General features: G+C 34.9%; 2 protein-coding genes across 4 annotated transcripts; both read right to left on the bottom strand.

The window, feature by feature from the left end:
• Nucleotides 1–296: 296 nt before the first annotated feature.
• LOC109011143 (lanC-like protein GCL1) lies at nucleotides 297–3730 on the bottom strand. The gene is made up of 5 exons (XM_018992223.2): nucleotides 3457–3730; nucleotides 3159–3346; nucleotides 2498–2609; nucleotides 996–1466; nucleotides 297–905 (listed from the first exon to the last, which is right to left on the bottom strand). Exons 1-5 carry the CDS (start codon nucleotides 3610–3612, stop codon nucleotides 564–566), a joined length of 1269 nt encoding a protein of 422 aa, XP_018847768.1. The 5' UTR covers nucleotides 3613–3730; the 3' UTR covers nucleotides 297–563.
• Nucleotides 3731–14049: 10319 nt separating this feature from the next.
• LOC109011142 (putative WEB family protein At1g65010, chloroplastic) lies at nucleotides 14050–16780 on the bottom strand. 3 transcript variants are annotated; one of them, XM_018992220.2, is made up of 2 exons: nucleotides 16376–16780; nucleotides 14050–16118 (listed from the first exon to the last, which is right to left on the bottom strand). In XM_018992220.2, exon 2 carries the CDS (start codon nucleotides 16095–16097, stop codon nucleotides 14283–14285), a length of 1815 nt encoding a protein of 604 aa, XP_018847765.1. In that variant the 5' UTR covers nucleotides 16098–16118; nucleotides 16376–16780; the 3' UTR covers nucleotides 14050–14282. The 3 variants fall into 3 exon arrangements, with proteins under 3 accessions (XP_018847765.1, XP_018847767.1, XP_018847766.1); XM_018992222.2 differs by having other exon boundaries at nucleotides 14072–16189; XM_018992221.2 differs by having other exon boundaries at nucleotides 14072–16194.
• Between the last annotated feature and the right edge of the window lie 1076 nt (nucleotides 16781–17856).

The following is a 17856-nucleotide window of genomic DNA, read 5'->3' on the forward strand; positions in this document are numbered from 1 at the left end:
TCAACCAAATGTTCAAAGAACAGATTAGCCAAAGCATGGAGGTATACACGTTCGGGTGAAGCTGTGCTGAAGCCAACCCCATAAAGCAAAATATTTTCTATGAAGGCAAAAATGAACTTAAATCAATGATTTTGAATAATAATAATAATAAATCCTAATATTGCTCCAACCCAAGAAATATTTTGCGTTTTTTATCTTGCACAAATTTATTTTAAGGAAGTTCAATGCCATCAACTTAAAATTTGGATCAGATCCCATATCAATTTGAATTTGGATCGGTATGTGAAAATTATATATAAACTAAAAAAAAACTATATATATGTTATAATAACATACAAAATATGAATAAGATCTAACTCGATCATTGCATGTCAAGATCATACAGTCCATGGCCGTAAGTATACAGTGACCACACACACACACACACACACACACACACACGCAATATAACGCTAAGCGAATGGTACGCGTTCACATGACTTCATATACAAATGTTTTATGGGTTACATTTCATACTCATATTGATTACTCCAATTAATTTAGATTTGCACATTTTTTATATCCTACATTTCATATCCTGGGAACCTGGAGTTTTCAGGTGCAAGCAGATCAAACCAGAGGCAAGCAGTTCCAGCAAGTCCTTGGAATAGTGAGTAACCGTGGTCGGCCCCGCGACTGTTCCCCACGGTCATTAGCTTTCTAGCATTATGATACAAGGAGCTAGCAAAAGCCTTTGCTCTCTCCTCGTATATGCTCTCTCCTGTCAGTCGATAGAGGGAAAGGAAGGCGTAAGCATTTCCTGCCACACCATCCGCCAGCCCTACCTTCTTCACCAGCCCATTTTTCCACACTACTTCTCCGGCTTCTATTGCAGCGTCGCGAAATTCTCTATCGTCTGGAAACACCTGTTTAGTAAATTAAAAAAAAAAATTGAATCCCGTAAATTCATGTATAGTGAAAGCTGCCAGATTGAAATGAAAATTTGGGTTACTAACCTCTGATGCCTTGCACAGGGTTATGGCCATGCCAGTGGCACCATGGGACCATTGCACCAACTTGTCCCTTGGGTTCCCTTCACTTGAGGGGTAATTTCCACTGTGAGGGAACCTATTACTCATCATATACCTCAACGTCCCCTTAACATCCTCCACATCCTCTCTGGGAAGAGGAAAGTGGAGAAGCACTTGCAAGATTCCAGCTAGACCATTGGCTGCACCCCAGTACCTTGTCCCATGCCATCTGTACATCAGTGGGCAGGCAGTGTTATCAGATGCCCCTGCTCTGCCCCCTGCTAACACGGCATCAACAACAGGCATGAGAAGTTCTCTGGGAACTGTTTCTTCTCCAAGATGCTTGTTTAGGAACAAAGCAGCCCATAAAAACCCAGCTCGCCCATAAAGAAGATCATATGACATTCCAAAACCACCCTCCTCAGGACCAACAGGGAGAGCTCCCTCTTGTGCTACCTGTACATGATCAAATAGACAAATAAGATACATACTTGTTTCTAATTGGCATGACATTAACTGCTTCATATAATAATAATCAAGCCAACATTACTTGCAATGAAATACCCTTTCATAAAGAGCTCCATAAAATTTTCACTTTTATATGTAAACCAAAACTTAGGCAGCTTTTGTGTGTCCATTCATACAGAACAAACAGAAGATTTGAAATGATAAATCCCCCATTATACTCCTAGTCCGTCGCACTGGAGTGTGGAGATTTCTCAACCATACGTCACAGTCCCAAGTTTCATCTCTGATTTTGTATTCTTCATTACAATTACTGGGTTCTTAAGAAACTCACAAGGACTGGAAGGAGATAAAGGTGAAAGAACTTTTAAATCATGATAACAACCAAGTGTTTTCTATCTAAATCAGACCCAACTAAGCGACGGTATCCTTTCTTACTATTCCCTAGTAATTATTAACCAAGAACTAAAATAAGAGATTAAATGAACAAAGACACTGGCAAATCACTCGTGATCTCATAATTACTAGTCCAAAAACACAGTAGACTTGATGGGTGCATCGGAATTTTGGAGGGCCCTTATAAATAACGGGGTCTCTGAAAAACTCCTCTTACAGCTTTCTATATATCTTTACTCAAGACATAGCATCTGAACAAGTTCTTTGAATTGTAAACATATAGCAAGAATTTGCTATATTTTGTTTTGGCACTTCAAAACTGTAAACAATGTTAAGCTCATAGCCGTACAGAAGCATACTGACTGTCTTCTAACATACTAAAGTTTATTCCACTGTGATAAGGTGACATTGCTCGTTAACCTTTAAATAAATATTATTTAAAAAAAAAAAAGAAAAAAAAGAGACGAGCTCAGGTAATAAAACGTGTCACGTTTACAAAATGAGACAAACTAACAAAGATAAGCGTGTCTTCAAGAATACTACAAGTGTAGTCAGTAAAAGAATCCATAATCATGAATGTGATATGCTACACGTAAGGGGCAGTAGATGATTAATAGTCACGTTACCTCAAGAAAAAGACTCGAAAACAGGTCTCGCCTCTGATGGTCCCCTCTGTAGTTGGCCACCACGGCCCCAATGGCGTAAACTCCACCTCCACCGCACAAAAATGTCACGTGCCTGTCTCCAGAAGACCATGATAATTATTACCTTTACCCCCACACAAAGAAAATCTACAACTACCAAGAAAGAGACTCGTAGAATGTCCAACTAAAACAAACTACAGCCAACAAAATATCTTAGTAAGCATCCATCAAGCATGGGATTTAGGAAATGTCAAACGCTTGTTGGGTTGATTAGGGTCCAAAAACCGTGGACTTTGTCCTAATTTTAGCTAGCTATTTGCTGGAGTAAAACTTGTTTTATGGTGGGTATAATTCGTAGTAGCATATTCTTTATGCTCTTGCTCATTCGGATGCATAGTTCTTCAAATATTCTTCGTTTGTAACTTGGTTCTTTTTACATTTTTTTTAACATATTTAAATATATTTAAAAAATAAAAAATATATATTAATATATTTAAAATTACTTTCTTAATTATTAAGTAAGAAAAAATTAACCAGCAATTAAATACCAGTTAAATAGAAGTGTCAAATAAAATGGATAAAGTAATATTTTTCCTAATAAATTACCTGCTAAATCAGATGAGAACCAGTACTGGTAAATTACCTGCTGGAGGCACGTGCGACAACAGCACACGTGTCGACAATCTCGGCGGACAAAAGCAAGTCCTGCTGGCTACCGGTGGCCTCGTACGACCGCAAGCAGGTGAAAGCTGTACCGAGCAGACCCGTGTACACAGTTGGGTCCATACCCATGCCCATACCCTGTTGTCCTCTCCACGTCATTTGCACCACCTACGATGACACAATTACAGAACAGAAAAACCTCAAAACCTCCGGCTAACGTACGTACTCATACGAGTGACACGGGTTATCAAACACCCTCAAACCCCACACATGTATACCTGGTCCTTGAGAGAGACTGCCGCCGTCAAAAGAGTCTCGCTCGGAAGTGACAAGCTCGTGGCCATCGGATCCATGTGGTGAATCATATCTAGCCGGTCGTTATTGCTCTCCTCGTGGCCCTCCTGGGACGACGCTAACTCCATCACCGGTGACATATATTCTGTTTCTCTCCCACTCTCTCTCTCTCTCTCTCTCTGTTTCTACGCGAGTGTGTCTGAAGTTGCTTTGGTTTGCAATTGGAGGTACCGAGTATCTTTTGTGGAAAGTGGCGGAATGTGAAACGGTGGACGCTTGTGTTTATAAGAAATGGTCGGTGAAGCGCACTGATGGATGCCACGTGTTATAAAATATTGTACGAATAAATGAGATACCGTTGGTGCACTAGTATCCCGTGGCCCTGCAGGTACGGCAGGTTATCCGAAATGTGGGGCCGGTTGTTTAAGATTCTTTATCACTAATAATTATGCTGCAGACAGAAGGACAAGTGATACAAGAACCGATAATAATCAAAGAAAATAGGTGTACTTTTTTATTTTTATCTTTTTTTTCTTTAATCATTTTTTTATATATTTTAAAACAATATAATATATATAAGAAAATTATCAATTCATTACCATTCGATGTATTCATTTTCTTAATTATTAAATAAATAAAATTAAAAGAATCAATCAATTATTTAACTACATTTTCATTAGTTAAGATAATGATCACTCTGATTTGACATGACTCCAGATCCAAACGATGACACCTAAATGATATTCTTATAATTTTTTTACTATTATTTTATTATTCAGTTTTTTTCATTTGCTCCTTATATCTGATTAAAAATCTGTTTTACTATCTAGTTATAAAATTGAGTTATTTTTAATTAAATTATATAATTATATTGATTGATTGAATTTAATTGAAGGTCATATTTTAGATTTTTAATCCAGATTTAAATAAAAAAAATAGTTAGATAATAAAATAATATTAAAGGAGGTATAAGGATATTATTATCCAAAACTAAATTCTCACTTTAAACATAGCTTGAGATGAGATAATATGAGAGTTTAAAATTAAATAAATTATTATTTTTAATATTATTTTTATTTTGAGATTAAAAAAAGTTAAAATGTTTATTATATTTTATTTAAAAATTTAAAAAATTTGTAATGATTATATAAGTTATGTAGAAATTAACTCATTATCCAAACAAGATCTTACTTTTGTACAATTTCAGGCCTATAATCATACTTGTTGATTTATTGAAAGGGTTAAAATTTGAAATTTAAATTTAAAATTTTAAAAATAAAGTTGATTGGCTTGTTTGGAAATAGATCTCATCTCAAAATTCTCATCTCTCATCTCATCTCATCTTATTCTCAAATATAATTCAAATACAAGAATTTTGCAACTCATCATTCCCATACCATACACTACACTTTTTTTTTAATTTTTTTTATTCTTTTTAAACTTATTGAATTCTTCTACTCATCATTTATATACTATATATTTGGTAAGAGAAAAAATAAAAATAAAAAATAAATAAAATTTGGTGTGTGATGTGGAGATGATGAATAGAATTTTTCTTCTTGTAAAAGTCCAATGAGTCCACTCCCATGGTATTACAAAATGCCTTCCTTAATTCCCCTAGATTTGTTTTTTAGGAATCCCTAGGTCTTTAACAAGAGAGTAAATAACGTAATCGTTTCAGAGTAAATAATGTTGTATATAAAACTGTGGGCGCATATAAGTTTATAACATTATTCTTATAAAAGTCCATGGTATTACATTCCCATGGTATTACAACATGCCTTCCTTAATTCCCCTAGATTTTTGTTTTTCTAGATCTTTAACAAGAGAGTAAATAACGTACGTAATCATTTTAGAGTTTTTATATTAATTCTAAGAACTAAATTGAGATTAAGATATAAGTGTGAGCACTGGACATTTAATAGTGTGTGTTAAATCTTCATGAATAATAATAAATTTCGTAGATTTTATACGTAATATCTATTTCTCTATAAAATGTCAATATCTGATTTTCAGAATTTAAACAAAAATTCTAGCCACAGTCTCACTCCCATGTAAGAACCCTTAATTCCTAAAAAATTTAAAATGAAAATTGTTGTTCAGGCCAAATTTTAAGAATGTCAAATCGTATTAACAGGTCATATTTATGTTGTATTAAAGTATATATATTATACTATATGGGTCAATCCGAGCACAATCCATTAAGTTTATCATGTCAAAATCTTAAATTCTAATACGACCCATTAACATACCGAGTTGATACAACACGATCTGTTTTGACCCATTAGTTAATACTATGAAATAGGTTAACACGACATGATTCAATCTGTTTCCACCCGTTTATATAAATGGGTTTAATAGACCCGAAATTAACTTTTTTTTTTCAAGAGTCAGGGTCACCTGTTCAAGAGTGACCATTTTCCAATTTTATTCAAACACCCTCACTTATGGCAGAGAAAAATCGTGGATACAAGACCAGCCAACCCAACCTATATTCAAAGAAAACAAACACATAAAACCAAACCAAAAAGAAACGACCCAGGGAACCTTAAACTCTAATGTTGGCAAAGCCAAGTTTATCCATACGAAGGATACCCCTGACATGACGGGGGAGTAACCCACCCTCCTCATATCTACATGTCAAACCTGCTTCACTTTGCCATGCCAAAAAATCTGCAACCTGATTCGATTCCCGATATTGATGGCAAATAAAGAAGTGAACACCCTGAAGCTCTTTAATTGTCTTCTCCCAAAACTCCCAAAGATACCAAACTATACAATTTTTTGAGAGAATTCAGTGAACAATTATTTTTTTGAATCACGCTCAATTTTCAGATTAAAAACTCTCAACTCTTTACACAAAACAACTCCCGCATGTAGAGCACGAAGTTCGGCCTCATTATTTGTTCCCTGCACAAAAAAAGCTTAAAAAGAGCCTTTAACAGTGTCGATAGCATCTCAAATCACACCTCCTCCCCCACAAAAGCCTGGATTACTCCTAAAACTCCCATCCACGTTCAACTTCACATCCCACTAGCTGACTTTTTCCACACAACCAGACGTGGCATGCGGCATTGGGTTCGAACCGATGGGATTTCAAAATTGGCAAGAAACTGCTCATCACTGGGCAAGACAGGCCCTTCCTTCATTTGTTCCATAAACAAATTCCTAAGCCAAAATTTTATTGAAAGCCATAGACCATCCACCGAGCAAGCAACCACTTCCATACGTCTCCTGCACCTGCGTTGCCATAAACACCAAGTAATAATAGTGGGTAACATACCAATCAAAATGCCCCTTGAAGAAGACTTCCTGGCCTATGAAAACCAATGGAGAACACGTCCCCACCAGTAGGGGTGATACCCACATGGCGCAGGGCAGGGGGTACCCTCCCCCGCACCCCGGCCCACACCATGCGGGGGTTGGGGTCTCTTGGGGGCGGGGGAAAAAACCCTGTCCGCCCCCCGCCTAGGCCAACATATTGTGTTTAAAAAAATTTTGGTCTAAAAATATTTTTTTAGATCAAAATTATAATATAATTTAAATAATAAATTAAAATTTATAAATATAAAAAGAACTTAAACTCATTAGAGTTAGATTTTGGATTGTCTTGGTGTCCAAGGCCAACCTTTATATAGGAGGCTAAGGCAGGATGACTATTGTATTACCTTAGCCTCCTATATAAAGATTGGCGTAGAAGGCCAATGCAATCCAATGATTTGAATACAATTTTAAATCTTTAATAAATTGTATATATCTATATACAATTTATTTATTTATATATATAACTAAATAAAAATTATATATGTGGAGCGGGGGCGGGGCCCCGCTTGGGTCATCCCGCCCACGCTGCCTACCCCTACCCACCAAGTTCCTGCATACATGAAGGGCAAACCCATCACCCTTGCCGCTCTCTCCCATATCAGCGTTGCAACTTCACCATAGCACAGAACGTGCTCAAGGTGCTCAAGAGTTTCCACGTTCTCGATATTACAGCAATTGCATCTAGAGGCCAAGTGAACCCCACAATTCTGCACTCTGGAATCCATTGACAGACACCGGAAGCGAGCCTTCCACATGCACAATGACATTTTTTTTCTGTAGCAGTTTATACCAAATCCACTCCATTCCTAGGATTTTCTCTTGTTTTAAATAGATCACCTCCCACACACTCGCTGAAGAAAAAATATCATCCGACATCGACTTCCAAATGATACAATCAACCCCTTCCCTCTTTGTCGTAACAAAGCTAATAATCTCCTCCATAACTTCATTACCCACCAACTCCTCCAAATACTCAAAATCCAAACCAGAGTTACCCCAGCACTCCTGAATCTGAAGTAGAGGATTTGCAATAGTAGTAGCACGTAAACATAAAGGACCAGACTCCAGCCATTGATCATACCAAAAAGACTTCTTACCCTCCCGAATACGCCAACGAATATTATCACAGACATCCAGCAAAACTCTCATAACCGATTTCCTAAACCATGAACAAGCAGATGTATTTTTTGCAAGAACCATATGACCCATTTTCACATATTTAGCCTGAACGTGGTGGAGATTCGTGTGCCAGATCGAAATCCTTGGTCCAATGGAATAAATGAAAAGAGGAATCCCCCATAGTTCGTCCTTCACGAGACCAACCATGCAAGAAATCACGTTCACTCCTTATCTGAACAAGCACATGCAATGCATCCATAAAACTAATAGTGGGGGCCTTTATCAAAACCCCAAGATTTAGCAATATGGGCACGTACAGTCTCAATGGACGGCCTGGTACGAGAAAACTTGAGAACTAATGCAAACTTGAAATCATCTGCAGCTTTTGACATCTCCACCTCTGAAAAAACAAAGTCTTGTTCACCATCTATATCCACCGGATGTCTCATCAGAAGCCTGAACGTGGACTGTGTTGAAGAGGAAACTGCTTGAGCAAATGACTTTGTTCCTTGCGTCACAACATCCCCCACCGTAGAGGAGTCCAACGGAGGGGGTGGGGCGGCCTCCATGGCTGAACCCTAGTGCAGCAAACTTTACAACTCAAAATTTGGAAACTCCGTGAAAAACGGAATAACCAAAACCGTAAGATTCCAAAATTGCCAAAATCGCTAGAGCCCCTTATCGCTGATGTGTCCTCAGATCATCCGAAATTAACCTATTTGATCTGATTAAATTTAGCATAATTTTATATAAATGTTAAAATTACAATATCTATAAAAAAAATATAAAGATAACTACAAGTCCAAAATTACAATCCAAACAATAAAAATATCGAAATTAAAATCCCAACAATTTTATTTTTATGTATAAGGATATAATTGTAATTTTAACTTTCTTAACGGATTATAACGGGTCAAAATGCGTTGACCTATTATCAACCCGTTAAGCAATCGTGTCTTAACGGGTCAACCCGTTTTGACCCAAACCCATTAAGATTAAATTCAAAACCGTTATTATCCTGTCATTTTCGTATTGGATTAACAGGTCGTGTCACATATTGTCACTCTAATGAGCTATGCCTTCGACATAAACTAGTCCAAAAATAATAATAATAATAATAAGGACTCGTAGGTATAAGCCCTGCATAAAAAATTGCTCATTCCACTCACATTTACATCTGTAATACAAAATATTAGAGAAATATTTTGTCTACAAAAAATGTTTGATAAAAATAAATTTATAAAACAATGCGGTTTAATATGTTGTATTATTAATTATATTGTAACATTTTTTTGTAAAGTAGCTCTACTATAAAATAAATATTTTTGTAAATTTATTCCTTATAGTATACTTATTGAGATATTAATATACCAAAAATGCTAGGGACAACAACCCCTGCGTCCCCACCGCGAAACCTACTGACGTGGCAGCAGTAAAAAAAATAAAAATAAAAAGATCCAAACACCCAACAAGATGGAAAGGATGAGAGATTAAGAGAATGAAACATCTAGCATAGATTGGAGGAAAACTTGAGATACCAAACAATACAGGACTAAGAGCAGCAAAATATAGAAATGAACATATTTTAGGCCAAGCCCAAGAACAAACTGGGGGATGAAAAACGTTACCTTTTGGAGTAGTAGCTTAGGACCTAGGCTCTACAGGGAAATAGGATGCAAGAGCTTTGGAAATCAGTAGCAATGGCAAAATAGGTGGAAATGAATAGCGGGGAGCTAAAAAAAATAAAGGAATAACACGTTTTTTTTTTTTATGTTTTTGGTTATGTTTACTTACTCAAATCCAGTTCATACTTATTTATTAGTTAAATGGAGTGTGTGTTGGGAGATATGGAATGATGGATTTGAAAGAGGGAGTGTATGTGTAACAACTTGGTGGTCTATGATAGGTCAGAGAAAGAAGAAGACAGAAGGGAAATGCGTTCACGTTTCTGACCGACATACATTCTCGCCCTTTTCCTTCCTCGATTTTTTTTTTAATTTTATCTACTGATGTACAGCCTGCCACATCAGCAGATTTCGTGGTGGGGACGCAGGGGCGGTTGTCCCTAGCATTTCTGTTAATATACATATATTTTTTTAGTTGATTATTATGGTCTATTTGGATACAGAAACGATTTCATCTCATTTCATCTCATTTTATCATTACAATTTTCTTAAATTTTCACACAAAATATAATAAACAATTCAACTTTTTCAAATTCTAAAATAATATTTTAATAATATTTTATTTAACTTTAAATTTTAATCTAAAATCATCTTATCTCATCTTACTATCCGAATGAGATGTAAATCTCGAGATTAAAATCAAAGGAGCAATCTCATTGTCGTACAAAGGGACAAGACAACTGATAAGCCCACCTTTTTTGGGGACAAAGTTTGTCGTTGGATCTGTATGTGTAACAATTTGAAAGAGGGAGTGTATGTGTAACAACTTGGTGGTCTATGATAGGTCAGAGAAAGAAGAAGACAGAAGGGAAATGCGTTCACGTTTCTGACCGACATACATTCTCGCCCCTTTCGTTCCTCGATTTTTTTTTTAATTTTATCTACTGATGTACAGCCTGCCACATCAGCAAATTTCGTGGTGGGGACGCAGGGGTGGTTGTCCCTAGCATTTCTATTAATATACATATATTTTTTTAGTTGATTATTATGGTCTATTTGGATACAGAAACGATTTCATCTCATTTCATCTCATTTTATCATTACAATTTTCTTAAATTTTCACACAAAATATAATAAACAATTCAACTTTTTCAAATTCTAAAATAATATTTTAACAATATTTTATTTAACTTTAAATTTTAATTTAAAATCATCTTATCTCATCTTACTATCCGAATGAGATGTAAATCTCGAGATTGAAATCAAAGGAGCAATCTCATTGTCGTACAAAGGGACAAGACAACTGATAAGCCCACCTTTTTTGGGGACAAAGTTTGGCGTTGGATCTGTACATATTTTTTTACTAGTTAATGGTCCTTGAAATTGTACTCACATTTTTTTTTATAGTAAAATTGTACTCATATTACGTTTGGATGTTGACTTGAATTGAGATGAGTTAATTTTTTTATGAATAGTAATAAATTGAGATGGTGGAGTAAATTTTGTAGGACCCACTTAAGATGAATTTAGATATATTTATAGAAATTTAAAAAAAGTTGTAGTTCACGCGTGTAAAGAAGTGTTAAATTAAAAAAGGTTGTTGGTCCCACATATAAAAAGTTTTTGAGTTGAGATGAGTTTAGTAATTTGAGAATTAGATATTTCAATGTTAGATTCAGCTTAAAATTAGATTGAACTGAGTTGATCTCAGTCGAATCCAACAACCAAACATGGCCTCAATCGCTTTTTTCTTACAGTTATTCTATGGAGCTCGATGGTCTACCGATAGAATAATCAATAGTTGTATTTTTTTCTTTTTAATTAAATATTAAGAAATACTTTTCTTAATGTTTAAGACAAAAGCAACGAAGAAAAACCAATTCAATCTATTTCTTAACATTTAAGAAAAAAAAAAAACAAAAAAATACAAATGCACCTATAAGTGCAAATGATCGGAAGTCTACCTAACATTTCTCTTTATCTTATATCAACATCTACATATCATTTAAATATAAATATTTGTTTAATTTTTAATTTTTAACTTTTTCTTCTAATTATTACAATTTTTTCAAACTTTCAAATAAAATACAAAAAATAATTTAATTTTTTCAAATCCCAAAATAAAAATTATATTTTAAAATTATTTATAATTTATAATTTTTTTTATTCAACTTTTTTCTCTCATTTTTCAAAATCTCATAAAATATTTTAACTCAAACCATTTCACTACTATTCATTATATTCACATATCATTTCACTATTATTTACAAATTTATCATTTTACCTTATCTCATCTCAATATCTCAACATCCAAGCCATGCCTACTTTCCTACCACCACTCACGGTGGGTGGGGTGGGGTGCCTTATTCCCAAAACCGTTTGCCCTATATAAATTCCTTTGCATTCATATCTTCAACCAGCGTTATGAGTCATTTGTTAGCCTTGTTTGTATAATAAGTTATTATAATTTTAAATTGTTGTGTAGAGTATAACATTCACATCATTTAAATAATAAGATTTTATTTATAAAATTTAAATTTTCAAATTTCAAATCAAATTATGCCACATAAATATTTTTTAGGTGCGTTATCAATACCGACTTATAAATAAAAAATTTTTATTTTCAATACCAATTGGCCGGTATAAAACCCTTTTCATTGATAGAATCATATCTACAACCGTGGTCATGGGACACTTTATTAGGCTCGCTTGTATAATTAGGTAATTCACCCAATTCAAACATAATTATTAAAGTAATTAGCCTAACTAATTATACAAGCGAACCTAACAAAGTGGCATGGTTTATACGGAAATAGCTAGTTAAGTTGGCTTCTATGGATTTTGACAGCTTGCCATAATTCGATTCCCTTGAGACTTGAGGAATGTTTTTAATTTGCATTTACAGGTTAGAATATGGTGCGAATGACAAATTGGAACAAGGCAAACGCCACATTGAGGATAGTGGATGAAGAAGAAAAGTCATATCTCGATTAGAATATGTGAATTAGTTAACGATAGCAACTGATATATGCTGTTTCCTCAATTGTAATAATATGTTGGGTATAAAATGTGTAAGGGTGGTAACAAAATAATGTTAAAGTCCATTGATAAAAGATGACAAGACATAGATAAAGCTGATGATACAAAATAATGGCATAAAGTTGATTGGACAAGATCATAAAACATAGGGCTGGTATTAGTGAAAGACAAGGAGAAAGAGGCAACAAGTCCGGTATCAAAGACGAATAATTATAATTGAATGTCTTTATATCATATACTATTTACGTGATATAGTTTTACATCTTTATTAGAGTAGTTGTAAAGAACTTATAAAAGACTTGAAAGCTTGTATTTAACCTCATTTCTAGTAGATTTTGCATCTAACATCTATGCACATAAGTTTTAATATTGTCAAATCAGATGAGATGAGTTGAGATTACAGTTAAAAATTGAATAAAATATTGTTAGAATATATTTTTTTAATATTATTTTTATTTTAGGATTTGAAAAAGTTGAATTATTTATTTTATTTAATTTGTGTGAAACTTAGAAAAATTGTAATAGTTAAATGAGATGAGTTGAAAAGAATTGTGAAAACAAATGAGGCCAGAGTGTCTAGCTATTTTCTACTATTTATTTATATTAAGCATGTGATGGATTTTCACCGCCAACCATCATCGTAAAGAGAGGAGATGATCATCTGAGCATACCATGACATCTACCCGTAAGGAGTTTTAATAAAGAGAAATGATAATTGCAGTCATGAGTGTGCAATCATCGTGCAATCAATTTGAAAAAAATGAATAAATATGGGATCCATGTAAAAAGAAAATTAATTTTTTAATAATGAACCTTATTTTTTTTTCAAAACAACGGCATGATGCTTGCATATGTTACGACTGTACGTAGCATACTTTTTAATAAATTTACATTTACGGAGGCTCCGAGGAATGGTGACATCTCATGTTAGGTTTAAGGGAAGCATTAACCAAAGACGATAGTGATGATAGGAATATGATATTGAGTTGCTAGTGATAAGATTTCTTACAATTTTTTAGACTTAGGCTAAACATTTCTTATAATTCTAAAAGAAAAAAAAAAACATAGTATGTAAATTCACTATATTTATTATTGAGATCTGCATTAGTCATAAACAATAGTTAATACATGAGTGAAATACACGATCCAAGAAGGGCAAGTACGATATCTATATATTCAATTCAAAAGCGTTTGGTTATCTGAATTTATCCAAAATAAAAGAAAAGCTCCTAGAAGTGTTTGTTTTTGGTGTGGAAACACATGAATCGATTCAGCTTTGGGTATTGCACATTAATGTAAAAACCTGCATATTCATGCAATTTCGTTGACATTTTACATTTACCAAAACTCCATTGTGAACTTGCTTTACATTGTGAATGCTAATTTTTAGGGATCTTTGTGAGCTAAAGTTATAAAAACATTGGAAAAATCTGTCTGATTCAGCCATAAAAATTTATATTTCAAATCAAATTATATCATAAAATCACTTTATTAGAAAATCGACCTAAGAATAGAATAACTATATGTATAAATACACACGAGTTAATTAAGTAAAACTGCGCATGCCTCGAGAGAGATGGTTGGGAGCATGATCACATGATCAAAATGAACTGTATAGAAAGTTTGAAAAAGCAAAACTAGAATGAACATACAGTGGAAGAATCAAAATTGAGTGGGGGAAAAACTCGTGTGCTCAAAAAGGTTTATTCAATGATGGTTTCCTTTCTCTGAAAATTTCTTCTCCTTATTAGATCTCCAAATCTTCGTAGTAATGCTCTCTTTTTTCTTGAGCTTCTATCATTGTCCAAGTCCTCAAAATGGGTTCCATCCAAACCATCAAAATCGCCTGGATGTACTGTTTCCCCACCATCCGTGAATACAGACGAGGGCTTTTTGCTGAAATGGGCTGTAGAATCTGGTAAATCCATTTCATGGTGACCGTCCAGATCCTTGTGTTTATTTGGAGGTTTCAGTTCCTTGTGATTCAAACTGAAAGCTCTGCTCATTAGGTTGCCATCTTTTATGTGTTCCTTATTCACTGAGTTTTGAGTATTGAAATCTTCTGCTTTTGTCGATTTATCCTTCTCTTCTTTTTTCGGCTCCTTTGTTACTGTCTCAGAAAGCAACCTCTTCAACTCTTTGATGTTCTCAAAAGCAGTGGCGTGGTTGATAGTAAGGTTTTCATTCTCTCGGGTAAGGAAATCCAAGGCATCCTCCTTCTCGGCCAGGCTATCCTTGAGTTGGGAATTTTCATCCCTTGCAATTGCTGCAGCTTCTTTTGCAACATTAGCTTCATTTAAAGCCTGTTTAAGTATATCCCGCAGCTTTTGATTTTCTTCCTTGGATGCCATGGTCTTTTTCTCTTCTTCTGTGAGCAACTCAAGCAATCTGCTGCTCTCAGCTTGTGCAGCAAACCTTTCCTCTTCTGTACTTTTGATGCAATCAACAAAGCCGGTTTCTTTCCCATTCCATGCCAAGAGTGAATCTTCAGCCTCTAATCTCAACCTCTCTGCTGTATTCTTATACTGATCAGCTTCTTTCATTGCCTCACCCAAAAGTTCTTCGTACTTTTCCTCCTTGCTCTTTAGCATCAATTTCAAATTCTCTGCCTCCTCTTTTGAGTACTCTAGCTCTGCTTGGGTTACGCCCAGGTTCTCCTTCGCCCGGGTCGCTTCTGCTGCCACTTCTTTTAGTGCCAGTGCTAAATCATCCATCGCCTTCTTGTCATTCCCTTCTAACTCGGTTGCCAGCTTTAGTTCATTTTTAAGCAACTCCATTTCCTCGAGGAGAGTCTTTCCCTTCAAGGAAGCAATTTTCTCACCTTCTTGGGCACGAGCCAAATGCTCTTTTGCTAATAGGAGCTCAGACCTGAGACTCTCCAACGCTTTTTGCATAGCAAGGTTGTCGTCCGGGCAACTTTGGGATGCAAATCCACTCTGCCCGGATGAACCCTCCAATTTTTTCATTTCCTCACGAAGAGACGCAACGTCGAGCTTTGACTCTTCAAGCAAGATCTTGGTTTGCTCAAGCTGTTTTGTCTGTGCCACCAATGAATCAAACGTTTTCATATCCGATTCCTTTCCCTTCTTTATTTCCGCCTCCAATTCCTGAATTCGTATCTTACTTTCAGACAGTAAGGCTCGCGCATTAGCCTCAGAGGTCACGACAGTACTCAACTCCATTTTTAACTTCTGCAGTGAGGCGTCCCTCTCTGCCAGTTTGAGCTCCAACCCTTTTGCCTTTTCCAGTTCGAGTTTCAAAGACTCGATATCCTTTTGTTTGAGCTTTAGTTCTTGACTTGCAATCGACAATGAATCCTGTACTGAATTCAGTTCCATTTTTATCTCTGCGACCTTCTTGGGGGACATCGTTTCACTAAGCTTCATGTTGGCCTCCAAAGCCAGCTTTTTCATATCTTTCAGCTCATCAAGTGCTCGATCCCTCTCTTTTTCGGTTACCCTCAATTTATCTGTTTTCTTCTTCAGCTCCTCCTCAAGATGCTCCCCATGCTGCTGCATCTCCCAAACTCTTCAACAATTCTTTTGACACCAAAAATTAACATTAAAAAATCATTCATGTCTGATCAAAATCCATTAAAATTTCTGTTTGCCTTTTCTTTTGGTCCGATTATTGATACCATCCCGTTGTTTATGAAAGAAAATAGAAGAAAAATAATAATCAATCAGATTCCTCGAAAGCAATCATCGTTTTGATAATAATTCACAAAATTAAATTCCAAATCAACGAGAAAATCATTAAGGAAAAAAACAGAGAGATTAATATAGAATATCAATACCTCTGGTCAATTCGCAACCTCCAAGTGGCTTTGCTGGAGACACTGCGGAGGACTTTCGAATAATTTCTGTTGTTACAAATTGTCTTAGGTACGACTAACAGGATTGTTTTGAGAAAATACAAAAGATCCAGATGTAGAAAGCAAGAACAATAATTGTTCACAGATTCGATGCCGAAAGCATGAAATGGTTTAGGAAACTCGAATAAGCAAATCCAAGTGTGGGTGGAAAGGGAAAATAACAGAAAAGTAGAACCCACAAAAAATAAATTATAGAACTGTTGAGAAAGGGAGAATTATATAAAACAGCGAAGTTTGATACGGCAGAATGGAAGGAAACATTGGTTTTGAAGGCAGAGTGTATTTTTGTTCTTGTATTTTATGAGAGATTGAGAGAGAGAGAGAGAGAGAGAGAGAGAGGGGAAAATCCGAGGTTGGCGGGTTGCCGTGCTACTACGTTGGATATCAAATTCATCTTAATTTATCATTATAATTTTTTTAAATTTTAACATAAAATATAATAAATAATTTAATTTTTTAAAATTTTTAAATAATAATAATATTAAAAAATAATATTTTATTATCTCAATTTAATTTAATTCAATTTAACATTCAAACGCAGTCTAAAGAAACCTCCGGCTTAAGTGTTTGACGTAGCGGCAAATATGAGAAAGAAAATGCTAGTGCTTGACGTAGCGGCTCATGTATTTAATTTTTTTATTTAATTGTTAAGAAATTGATTAATAATAAAATTGTGTATTTTTTTATTTTTTTCTTAATAATTAAGAATATTAAAAAATACTTAAAAGAAAATCAAAAGAAAAAAAAAATATATCTATAACTAGCCGGCCCTAGCATGCAAAGTCACCAATTGATATTTTATTTTATTTTATTTACTTAATTATTAAGAAAATGATTTGTAGATTTTTTCTTTTTTTTAAATATTTAAGAGTATAAAAATAAATATGAGAAAATATAAAAATAAATAAAAATACCATTTATAGCCTTATTGGCGACCACTCTCGTGCTAGCACGACTCAAATGAGAGGTGTCTACTTCGGACTTTGGACATAGCAGTTTGGCGGACGTTGGACCGGATCTCCTTAATCTGATCAAGCCGGCCATTTTCAGCAGTTTTGACAGAAATGTTCAAATATTGTTTTTTTCCAACAAGCTTCTCTTTCTGACCGCTGATTGGGTGTGTATTTAGCCGGCTAAGGAAGTCTTCGCAGACTATTCCAACATCGATCAACTAATGCCAAGCTCTTTCCAATTATCTAGAAAAAAGAAAAAGAAAAGAAGAATACTTGGGAATAACAGCCGACTTAATCAAAGACGAAAGACAAGATTACTGGCGAGATACATGCCAAAGAAAGGGCATGATAAAGTTCATTAACATGGTCTCCAAATTAAAGCCCAAAGGCGAGGTACCTTGTCTACAGTAAGGAGACGTTTGGATTTGCAGAACATTTTAACTCATTTTA

This window comes from Juglans regia, chromosome 1, assembly GCF_001411555.2.
Source record: "Juglans regia cultivar Chandler chromosome 1, Walnut 2.0, whole genome shotgun sequence".
NCBI lineage: Eukaryota > Viridiplantae > Streptophyta > Magnoliopsida > Fagales > Juglandaceae > Juglans > Juglans regia.

What these genes read in the sequence shown, in the direction of transcription:
- LOC109011143 (XM_018992223.2), bottom strand. Translation starts at nt 3,612, where the DNA reads ATGTCACCGGTGATGGAGTTAGCGTCGTCCCAGGAGGGCCACGAGGAG. An exon ending in TTTCGAGTCTTTTTCTTGAG is followed by an intron (nt 1,467 to 2,497) that starts GTAACGTGACTA and finishes GATCATGTACAG; the next exon opens with GTAGCACAAGAGGGAGCTCT. An exon ending in CCCTGTGCAAGGCATCAGAG is followed by an intron (nt 906 to 995) that starts GTTAGTAACCCA and finishes TTTACTAAACAG; the next exon opens with GTGTTTCCAGACGATAGAGA.
- LOC109011142 (XM_018992220.2), bottom strand. Translation starts at nt 16,097, where the DNA reads ATGCAGCAGCATGGGGAGCATCTTGAGGAGGAGCTGAAGAAGAAAACA.